This window comes from Zonotrichia leucophrys, chromosome 4, assembly GCF_028769735.1.
Source record: "Zonotrichia leucophrys gambelii isolate GWCS_2022_RI chromosome 4, RI_Zleu_2.0, whole genome shotgun sequence".
NCBI lineage: Eukaryota > Metazoa > Chordata > Aves > Passeriformes > Passerellidae > Zonotrichia > Zonotrichia leucophrys.
In genome coordinates, this window is record NC_088173.1 from 27,440,270 (window position 1) to 27,452,321 (window position 12,052).

General features: G+C 40.3%; 1 protein-coding gene across 4 annotated transcripts in view; it reads left to right on the forward strand.

Moving 5' to 3' along the window:
- NPNT (nephronectin) overlaps positions 1-12,052 on the forward strand; it is a 50,027-nt gene that overhangs the window by 20,862 nt on the left and 17,113 nt on the right. For all 4 annotated transcript variants that reach the window (XM_064710922.1, XM_064710923.1, XM_064710920.1 and 1 more), the window contains 4 exons: positions 4,015-4,134; positions 4,944-5,063; positions 9,197-9,331; positions 10,511-10,633. In XM_064710922.1, the coding sequence (XP_064566992.1) occupies positions 4,015-4,134; positions 4,944-5,063; positions 9,197-9,331; positions 10,511-10,633 (498 nt within the window). The remainder of the gene's footprint in view (positions 1-4,014; positions 4,135-4,943; positions 5,064-9,196; positions 9,332-10,510; positions 10,634-12,052) is intronic.

The window sequence follows — 12,052 nt, forward strand, 5'->3', positions numbered from 1 at the left end:
TTGAAAAGTTTTGACTCTTCCATACTCGTGGTTGTCACTTGCATTGTTTCTTTCCTCTGCTCTTCTTTCAGAGCCTGGCTTTTTTTCTTTTCTGGGTTCCTGTGGTAGTGATGGAAATTGTTTATCACGTTAGATAAAGACAAAACTGTGACTTAGGTGAAGCTGGAAGTTGTAGAAAAGGAGGGCTAAAAAAATTCAATTTGGCAGCTGTTGATTAATCAGACTAAGTGAACAGAACTGTTCAGGTGATAGAAATTTCTTACGAGGTTGACATAGTAGTGTAATTGCAACTGCTGGAAATGAAAGCTGATCTACTGTTTATATTATGGTGATAACAGTTTAATTTTTCCACTTGATTTCTGGTCCTTGGCTTTCTATTTTCAGAGGTGGGTAAATGTGATATTGAATGTTTAACTTCAGTGTTGCCTGATCCAAGTTACATGATAGGCAAAAAAGGCAGAAAAAGTCTTGAGTGCTGAAGTCTGCAGAAGCTAATTAAAAGAAAATAGCAGAGGGCATTGAATCTGCTTAGGAATAAGTGGCCCATTGTTGGGTGTGCACTGAAGTTGGTCCAAGACCATGTGTGGTGCAGTGCAGCAGTCTAAGGAGTCGCATCCGGGTTTGCCAGCATAACACTCTGTCCTTCCCTTGCACTCACATTTCATTTAATTCCTTTAGGTATAAAATACCTGTGCTCAGCAGCTTGCGTTTGTTATAAACCTGCTTCCAATAGTGGCCAAAACAGTCAGTCTGCTTTTATGTACTCTACTGCCTCGTATTACTTTGAAATCAAGAGTGCTGGTTTTGCATTGCCCGTTAATTGTAGGCAATGTGGGAAATTAAAATATTGAAAAATGAAATTCTTAAATCCAGGACAATGAGCGGACATTCCCACAAAGAAATTAAATGGATTTAACTTTTTAATAGTGTTGTACTTTATACTATTCTCATAGTATGTCACTAATAGGTGTCTATTTGTCAATACCAGAGCTTTCATTTCTGTACTAAGAATACTTTGTATCAAGTGGTGGTGTATCATTCGGAGTCCTGTAAAAGGATCCAGTATTTTAAGGCTCGTAATGTAATCTATACTCTATGCAGGGTGATATACTGGCAACAGTCGTAAATTCTTATTTTCAACTTTGAGTATGTGGTCATAACTCTGGAAGTAAGTGCATGACAGTTCTTTAGTAGTCAGGAGTATCTGAATTTAGGACCTGAAGTGCAGTGGAATTTAAACACTAGAACTTAACACATGGCAGTGTTAAAATCCTGCCCTGTCAACTTAATTTCAGTGTTGCTTTTCCTTATTCTGTCCCTACTTCTAGTTACATATTTTATACTTAGCTCTGTTATGCCTTTATTTTGTAAAGTGATTATTTTTGTAGAAAATAGGAAGAGTACAGATATTTTAGACTAAAAGAACTTTTTTTCTCTTACTTCAACATTATGGTTGTCAGTGAACTTCAGTATATTCAATACTGTGGGTTCCTTGGGGATACATTTATGAATTGAAATCAAATGCTAACAGTTTTTGAATGTAACAATGACTTTTTAAACATACACATTGCATGCATAATAAATATGTTAATAGAGCTATATTGTCTGTCAGGAACTGCCTACTTGTGGTATGCTTTACAGAAAAATGAAAAAACAATTTTTTTTTTGTGCTGCCAAGAGAAGTTTGCCTTTCAAAACATAAACGTTCATCTGCTTATATTGGAGATTTTTATGTAAACCTTTTTTTCACACGAAGGTTTTCACAATGAGAACTTGTCCTTGCCCTGTAGCATAATCATCTGCTGCATTTCCATTTGGCCTAGGCATATACCTGTAGTCACAACTCCCAGGAGAAGACCCTGCTTTCACAGGGCAAAATGTACTTTCTTCTACAGCTGTTTCTCTCAAACCCAGAAGGTACTTTCTTGGGAACGTGGCCTTGGTGCCTGCTGTGAGAAGAATACTCTCCTTGCAACTGCTGAAACTTTTTCCAGCTCCCGGAGAGTGAGAGCTGCGAAGGGATGCTGTCTCTGCAGCACGTGGTCCCCAGGAAGATGGCAGAGGTGGTCATCTCTCCTTCTTTGTCATGCACAGGTCATGCCCTTATTTGGCAATCTTTCCTCACTGATGTCCTGCTTAGGCTCACCTGATCTTCCTCACCACTTGAGGAGGAAGTATTCCCCTTCAGGTTTCCTGGAAACATCTTGTCCAGCCTTAACAGGCAGAAACGGAAAATTACATCCCTTACTGCTGCCCTCTTGCAGAAGAGAGGAGCAGGAAGCATTCTTGTCCTTAAACATGCTGTTCTTCCTGAGATCTTGAGAAATGAACTAAGGGGAAGGGTTCTGGGGAGGGCTGTGTCTGCATGATGCTTGCTATTCCTTCACCCCATGAAGATGGAAGCAAAGTAGGTCAGAAGACAGGGTTTAATGATACATGTAAACGCTATTAGGAGCTCTCAGGAACAGCAAACAGGCAACATCCTTACAGCTAAATTTGGATTGCATCAGTGACTTGTAGTGTGATACATTGATGGCTCTGCATTTTACCAGTCAAAATGCAATGGAATATATTTCTCAGTATTAGAATGCCATTTAAAAATATTTTGCCTGAAAAGAGTAAGGTGAAGAATGTTACTCTCACAAACCAATGGATTACAGAGTTTCAGGACAAATTTCAAATCCAAACATTAAGAACTTGTAAAATTTCAGGTAGTTGTCTAGAATCAATGCTCTCTCTAACTTCCCCTCTACAGTGAATGTAACTTTTCTCACTGCATTTACTACATAGGTCCAGTTAAGTTTTCTTCTTCACTTCTGAAAAGCAATCAATAAATTACTGACTTCATTGCAACCAGAGGTGTGTTTATCTTTCTGGTTCAGCATCTTAACCCTGAGCCTTTGCCTCTAGTCCACAGGAGGTATCTGTCACCTCCTCAGCTGGCATTTTGTGAAGTGGCTGCTGTGTGTGTATATATATGACATGATGGGAGCCTCAAGGCTTACTTTTCTGCTACATGGATTGAATGACACTTGATATGATGGTGCTTAGGACTGGGAGATGGCTCTCGGAAAACTTTTGGAAAAAATGGCAATTCTCTGTCTGCAAAAGACCTCCAGACAGCATGGTGCAGTATAAGCCATGGTAGTTGATAACTCACTTTCTTAGGTCCTCACTGGCTGGATTTGTGAATAGATTTGTTATTTTCTTCTTTGTTCTCATCTTTGTTCATCACTGTGCAAATAACTAGCAACAATAATAAGTGAGAAATTATTCTGGCTTATTCAGACAAAATCAACACATTCTTGGAAGAGAATTCTGAAGCAAATTGTCTTTTAGTTTGAAGTTCTGTCTACTAATATGGAAACTGTAGGCTGCAAATTTTCAGTTCAAGCAATGAATTTTCTATTTAATTGTAAATCTGAAATGCTAGCCCTCATGGATGGTCCTTGACAAATATAGCTGATGTCAGATACTTTCTTTTAGTATTTTTTAGATGATAAGGATTGAATTTTCTCTGTGAGATTGTTTAGAGTAAGTTGGCGTCAGCTTTCCTACCTTCCTCTGCCACTAATTTTGAAGCATGATGGTGAGTCACTGAATTGCTATCAGAAGCACTGATAGTGATTGCAGAGTGATGTTTGCTTTCTCTCTCCTCCTTCTTCTTCCGAGTGCTGCCTGGTCCTGGACATGGCGTTCAATGTGAATAGTGGTGAGACATGGCCAGCCTGAGCTTGTGTGTTGCCTAATGAAGCAGCTGGCACTTCATCTAATGCTAATACTGTCATTTTTGAAAAGACATCTATGAAACCAAGCCAAATAAGCTTCTTGGCTGGAGGGATGAATTGCGCTTCGTGCAGGATGTTTTAGATGCTTACTGTCAGCTGAGCTGCATATAAAAAGCTAATTGCTGTATTTTTCCTTCTTTCTCCAGCAGCTTGAACTGGCAGTTTTTCCATGCATGCCTGGTGTGTTTTCTTCTCCCACCCTCTTCCCTTGTGCCCTTCATTTCAGATCTGAATGAGTGTGGACTAAAGCCGCGGCCGTGCAAGCACCGCTGTATGAACACCTACGGCAGCTACAAGTGCTACTGCCTGAACGGCTACATGCTCATGCCAGATGGAACCTGCTCAAGTACGGCCAGCCTCGCTGCCTGCTCTCTCCCAGCTTCCCAAAACCCCTGCTCCAGTTTCCCTGGACAACTCCTAGGAAATGAAAATGAGTCCCCAAGTAAAAGATTAATCCTGCTGGAAATTAGGCAGCTGCACAAGATGAGCTCTTTTTTTCCTAGTTAAATTAGGCTGAAAAAACCAGTAAGAATTGTTTGGATTTTTATTAGTTTTATTTAAAGTTTCCCCCAGAGCATTCTTCAGTGCTGTAAATCACTGCTAATTGGCCTTTGAGGACAAGTGCTTGCAGTTTTCATTGCAGCAAGACACCTGCATTTCTACTGCCTTTTGGCCTTATGAACGTAAAATCTTTAATGTTGCAGATGTTGGTTGTTTGACTGGTATAAAAATTGTACTGCCGTCTCTCTGGGGATCAGGTTCCTACTTGTTCCCCTAAAAACAGTTACTTTGAATATCTGGACAGAGGGAAGGGGAGAGAAATTACCTTCAGTTGGAGATACCCCATTTTTAAAATGGCAGTAACTGTCCAGGAGAGTCTTTAGTACATACTAGGCTTCATATTCTGGGGACTGCATTCAATAACACAACTTACTACAATTGTGGTAGTTTTCTTTTTTTTTTTTCTTAATTTTCTTAGAGAAGTAGTTTGTGGAAAGAAAAATTTCACTAGCAGATGTTTTTTCTCTTTGAAGGATACAAGCATTTTCCCACTTTTATCATAAATATGTGATGTCTTAATTCTCCAAAATTCTCAGTCACTTTGTAGCACTGATCATAGTCTTTATCTGAATGTGTTCAATCATTTTTCTCCAGATGCCCTTTCTTGCCTGATGGCAAACTGTCAGTATGGCTGTGATGTGCTGAAAGGAGAGGTGCGCTGCCGCTGTCCTTCTCCAGGGCTGCAGCTTGGGCCTGATGGCAGGACTTGTGTAGGTACGTGATCAAATGCAGATTTAAAAATTTAATTTTTTTTCTCCAGAATGCTTTTACCCTAGCACAGAATGCAGTCCAAGAGAGTTTATCAGAGGTACTTAGAATGCATAGAACAGACAGTTTTAAGTTGCTCATAATGAGAGTAGTAATAGGGCTATTGCTCAGGTGCCCTCGTGTCAGAGATTGCCAGTGTTTTCAGTCCTGCAAGTTTCATTGTCTGCCTAAAGCCCATACAGACTCCTTGGAATCCAAGCCCTTGGCCCTTGCCACTCCTGCTACTGGGTCATTTTAAGCTATTGTTAACTCCAAAATACCTGCCTGCATAAAAAAAGGAAAGGGGAGATCACCTTTCTCTCATACCCAACAAGGTGGTGCCTAGCTCTGTATTTGTAATTTGTAAAATCACTGATACTGTAGTGGGGCAAGGTGAAGGTCTCTGCATGTTCCCAGTGTTAGTGGGATTGAATGTGCTGCCCTTCTTCCATGCTGTGAAAACTCCAGGTTAAAATAAACACAGGAACTTAGAGTGTATAAAAGTGAAATATTTTGTTCCCATGTTTGTGAACATGGAAAAGGTGCTTCTGGTTAATCAGACTCTACTATGGTCTGAAGAACAGTGTGGCATGTGATTTCATCAGTCATTAACTATGCATCCTGAGTGGGATATGATGCTCTAGTGATTTCATTATTTATATTCTATGAAGTGCTACAATGCTATAACAATTCCATCAGTAACACTGAAAGAATGTAAGAAAATGGGGACGTCCCAATCATCCCTTTGGATATCTTGGCTCACCTTGGCTCACAGCTTAGGTGTTTCTCCAAGTGCCTGACCCATGGTGACCAAAAATTTGTTGGCAGAGAAAGGGACAGACCCTAGATCTTCTGATGAGAACAGGCTACACACCAAGTCACAGGCTTTCTGAAGTGCAAGATTGGCACATCTGTGCATGGAAAAAAATGGAAAGAACAGGACCTACTGTTGTTGCATACTGAAAGGATTAAGTTGTGATAAGTCCTATTGTGGATATTATGGCAGAGAGATCTTTGAAAGATATTTGTGCCATGCCATAGTAGGCTGAATGATTTTAGGTACAAATTCAAGAAAGCTACACCAAGTAAAGAAATTTGCTAGAAAAAATGCTTGCATCGTTCTCCTAGTGTTCATTTTTATATTCAGGAAAACTTCATACTTTGAAATAAACAAAGTGTACTTTAAAGCCAAAGACTAGCACTCAAACCAGTACTATGAAGCTCTTGGAGTTCTTCAGTGCAGTTTTCAAAAAAACAATTTTTTTTCCTCCCCAGAAAGGCAAAGAACTGTGTACCCACATTTTAGTTGGGTATGCATCATTCAGAATGACCTCCTAATCTATTTCTAAAATTTCCACAAGAATTTCAGAGCAGCCTGGTACAATACAGAGAAAATAGTTACACCAAGAGATGTCTGTTCTTCCTGCATCGTAACATAATGTTCTCCCCTTTTTTGGTAAGAAGTGAATATGACATGCACCCTTTCTGTGTTATTTCTCTTTCAAGTTTGAGTTGCAGTAAATACCTCAAAGAGTTGAAGCTACTTGGGACTAAGGCTGTGCTTTTCCCTCATGTTTGTACAAGCTTGTCACTGTTGGGGAAGTTGTTGGCTCCAGCAAGGGGCTGTATAATGCTGCAGTACAAATAAAAGTGTAGGTGGTGGTGAGAAAATTGAAGTGTGCATTGCCTACAGCTCGTGAGATCCTTGTTTGAGGAAAGTCTGAAAGACAGCTGGGAATGCAATGCCTATTTTTAGCACAGGTGGAAATTCCTCTGGGCATTATTCTATTCTTAGTTTAACACTTGCTGAGCATTCCCTTGTTTAAAATGTTCCTTTCAGACAATCAGTAAAGAGCCACCAATTTGGCTATAAAGGTAAATCATATAAACTAAATGACAACAAAGTGAAAAAAATAATTCAGCAAAGTATTTGGTGAAAATGTGGATTAAACAGCTAATTAGTTGATTAATGACTCTTGAATCAATAAATCAATTGGTCTTGCCAGGTTTTTGGGTTGGGATTTTAATTTAATGCCATGAGCCATATACAGATTTCATCTTCAAATGTTCTGAAATTATTTGAAGGCTGAAAATAATGATTTTTCACTATAAAATTAATTATTTCCTTTTTGTGTGTGTTTAGAAAATTGAAGATACAGCCTTGTAAACCTAAAAATTATGCTATTTTAAAATTAGTCTTAGGTTATTTTGTGCTTGGTAATCTGGTCATACTTGCAACACGAGAGAGAAGCAATTCTGCTTCTCTGGTGGACACTGACCCTCACATTCATTAGGTGCTGACCATCACACTGCCTCGTGTGCCTTTGGAGCAGCTCCCTGATGCTGATGTGAGCTCCAAATCCCCCCTCCATGCCCTGCTTTTCACAGGGAGCAGGTATGAACCACAGCATGTTGCAGCAGGCAAAGTGGAACAGCTCCACAGCTTTTGGTCCAGGCGTAATTGGCTTGAAAGAAGCCAGAGTCACTGTGCTGTTTGGGAGCTGCACCAAACTGATCACAAGCACTAGCATATCATCTTGTGGCCACTGGCCAAAAAGTGGATTTCCCTTCAGGGATGAGCATCTACACACCTCATTATATGCAAGTGGAAAACTGCTACATTTTTCCGTATTTTTGCATCAGTTTTGAACAGTGTGTTGATTAACAATTCTGTCACATATCTCTAGGACATATAACTGCCTACCACTACACTGCTGCAATAATTTAACATAATTTTTGCCTTATGTGAATTTGCAAAAATGAGAATTAATATGAATATGTACGTAGGAAGAAGCAGGACATGCTACATTAGGTTTTTAAAGATCATATTCCATTCCATGATGAAGTATATTCAGTGTTTAATCTCGTTCTTACTGAACTACTTTTTGAAACCATGGTTTAAAGATTAAAAAACCCAACCAAAACAAAAAAAACCCCATCTAACTCTTAGTAATCAAGAGTCTTAAACTTGCAGCCTTGAAATAATATTTTAATAAAGGATAGAAAATTGTGACTTGTTGATTAAATTGTAATAAGAAGCATGATAGAGTTTGTAAAACTTAGTAGCATACTCAAAGCCTAAAATGTTAACAATAAATTCAAATCAAGAGACAGATTTATAGGAAGATTCAGGCATGTGGAGAGGTGCCCAGTATTGGCCGTGTTTTCTTTCCCATTGAGGCCTTTACTGCACCATTCCAGCAATGCTCCTGATGGAGAGAGAGCAGTCAGGCGGGCCAGGAGTGTGGGAGCTCAGGGGTTGAATCCTTTTACTGCTGTCTTCAGTAATTCTTCATGCAAAGCGGGAAGTGCCAGCCGGAGCTCCTGGGACAACCCATCTGGCCAGTAATTCATGGCTTTAAGTCACTTCTCTTGGCTGTGGGAGCCCAGCTTGGAGAGAGGCTGAAGCTCCATCTCCCCCACTCAGGTAGCTGCCCTAACTAACCAGCAGCTTTGTGGTAACATATTTTCTGTGCGCTGGAGGAGGCTCTGCCTTGTTCAGGCCCCTTTCACAAGAGCAGCAGGGCATCAATCACTCGGTTTTGTTTTGCACTCTTGACATCGGCAGCTGAAGGGCTCCTTTTGGGAAAAGAACTGCATGGAGAGCAAAATCTTGCTTTCCCATAGATCAAGAGCCTGATAGAGCTGCAGAGCAAAGGCTTGAACTGTGCCCTGTAGATAACCAGCAAACACGAGGAGCTGCGTGCGTCAGAAGCAGCCAGGCATGGCAGGTCTGTACTTCAGTGGAGAATTAGTGTTTGAGCACTCAGCAGCCTCTGCTCGGTGTCCAAGGGCTGCAGAGTCACTGGCAGCACAAGCAGCTTTTGTGTGTCAGCCTGACCTCGTCTGAGAGCTGCCCAGGCAGGGAGAGCAGAAGTGGGTGAGCATCAGCTGCTCCCTGGGCACCTGCCTGTGACCCAGAGCTGAACTGGAGGGCATGGCCACAAGTGCTCATGAATTACTGCTGGCTGACCAAGGGCCCATATAAAAATACTTTGGCTATTCTTTAGCTTTCCATTATGTGAAACCAGTTTCATTTGAACACCATACATTGTATTTTAACTGTTATGAAGAGTAATACAGTTCCTTTGTTTCCACAGATATTGATGAATGTGCTACTGGGAGGGTTCTCTGCCCACGATTCAGGCACTGTGTCAATACCTTCGGGAGCTACATTTGCAGGTGTCATAAGGGCTTTGACCTGATGTATATTGGAGGCAAATACCAGTGCCATGGTAATAACAAGCTATTTCTCACATGCATGTAATAGAGTTGTGTATTTGAACATTAAATTAATGCTCAAAGAGGAATGTTTATTTATTATGACTGAAATGTTGAAGCAGGTTGTTTTACACTGCATCGGTGTTTTAAGAAAGGGTGGATTATAGAAATAGGCTGTGAAAGAGAAGGCATGTATTTGGCCCACATTCTTGCAACTGGTTCTTGTGTGGAAGTTGGTGGGGAGAACAGAGCTGATGACCGCAGGAATTCCTTTCCAAAGCTGTTTTTTCCTCAGGGTTCACTGTTCCTGGCAGTTGTAGGCTTGGAGCAGTGTATGAGCTAAGGCTGTGTCTGAGCTGTAACATGGTGTGCTCCATAGCATGTCCCAAGATTCAAGATAAGAAAATGTGCACACTCTACCCCCTCCCAACCCAGACTGCCCAACTTTCCTTCCCCTGCAGACAGGTGGGGAAGAGGCAGGAGTTGGGAAATAACCTGTTTTTGTCTGGACATGAGACTGGAATGCAGCTGGTGTATGCCCTTCAGTGAAGATATTCCCAGGTCTCTCTGCCTTAGTTTCACAGGGTCTCAACTGGTTATCATTCTTTCACTGAAAAAAGATCATTTTTTTCAGTGAAAGATAATTCATGTTTGCTTAAGTGTTTTTTTCAGAGAAATTTGTATTCAGAGTGTTAGAATTTGGAGATTTTTGCTTGCATCACTGACAATTAACGTGGATATGGCATATGAAACGTTTCCAGCAGTTTCTACTTGATGTAGAAACATCTATACAGATGTACAATATAGAAAGAATTTTATGAAGAAAAGCCAATTTAATATCTGTGTGATGAACAACACGCATATTCCTACACTCTTTTTTTCACCTGTAAGAAGTGGTTGTTAAATTGTGATGTTAAAGATCTCAGCTGCAATCTACCTATGGCATGTGTGAAGCTGATGCTAAGGTAAAAGCTGAGCAATACCAAAGTTTCCCAATAGTCCCTATTTTTCCTAATGTTTGCATCGCCACATTGATTTGTGACTGTCTATTTTTCTTTTCCCACTGGAAAAAGCTTTATTTTTTTTTTATATAACCAAAATGGTATTAATGTTTGGGGTTTTTTGCAGGTATAAGCAGAAGGTCAGGTTTGTATGAAGCAAATGATTTTTTTAATGTAAATTTTCTGTTGCAGATATAGATGAGTGTGCTCTTGGCCACCACCAGTGTGGTAGCTTTTCACACTGCTACAACACTCCAGGATCCTACAAATGCAAATGTAAAGAAGGGTACAGAGACAATGGAACAAACTGCATACGTATGTAATGCTCCTTCTAAAATAGAGATTCTGAAAGTTTGTGTCCCATTTTGTAAACTTTAAGGTACAGCTCTGTCAGGCTCAATTTCTCTTAACTATTTTTGATACTAAATAAAGGGCTAGTGAATGTATTTGGAGTTTTCTAAGTCTTAGCATGCCTTGGTAAAAATATCTTTCCCTGAGACATTTTCATAATTAGAAAGAAATTCACCTCTCCCTATTCACAGCTTGATTCTAGAGATTGCTTCAGGATGAGAGCAACTGAGTAAGCAGGGTAGGTCTGATCAAACAGTGAACATTACTCATGCCCTGTTGTTATGTGCACTCCACAACTGGCCTGTTTCAGCAGCTCACCCCGTCCACTCCCTGCTGCTTCCCAGATGTGAGAAGAGCCAGGAAGGAGGGTTTCTCTGGAAGGATTTGCTTTTGGAAAATTCCCTTGGCCACTTTTCTCTTGGGAGAAACAGCCACCCCCTTGGTACGGAATAAGGTGTTGGAGCTCTCCCGTGTTTGATGTCCCACAGGAGTGTGCAGCTCTGTGACATTTGCTGGATCTTTTTGATCCTGCATTCCTATGTGGGTCTTTGGTGACTCACTGATCTCTTTAAAGACCAGCACCATTTTTCCCTTTCAGCTGTAGCTGTCATGGTAAAAGGTGTTCTCTCACATCCTGAGTGTTTGCAACTATATGTGGACATATTTCATATGTGTTACTGGGACATGGTCCTAAGGGGTGTTTTAGATTTTAATATACTATAAATGTCAAAATGGCAGAGTACTCAAAGAGATAGTAATAAACAAGTGGCCAGAGGGAAAACATTTTTACTTGCTATCATCAAACAATTCACTGTTTAACAAACAGTAGTTCTTCATTTTAACTGTGTGCTATACTTGAAATGCTTGTACACAAAATATGTGACTAGAGTTCTTACTTGAGCTTTTTAAGATCTCCGGTGAGATGTAAAAGGCTCATTAACCAATAGAAAACAACAAAACATATTCTTGTCTTTCATGTCTTCAGAAACTCTCCTTGTGAGACTAAGTTAAAATTTGTTGTCCTTTCTGAAACATTGGAGGAGCTGGTACTGTGGGCACTGTCGCTGGGGTGAAAGTGGCGCTCAGTCCAGCACCTTGTTATTATGAAGGCTGAAAAATGTCTTAGTTTCCTGGTGTTTAGCAAAGAGAAGGATCTAAATGAAGGCTGACTTGGTTTAATCTCTAAAATAATTCTGCTTATTGACAAAGAGAAATGTTTAGAAGGAAAGGTGAGAACTTTCTTAATCCAAAGGTATCTGGCCATCTGTGATCAAAATGCTTGTAATGTCGGGGTTTTAATAAACTTGCTTCCACTCCTGATTATGGACTTGTCCAGTTTAGGAGGCTGCTTAACCCATGTCTTCCTGCCCATGCTTTTTTAAC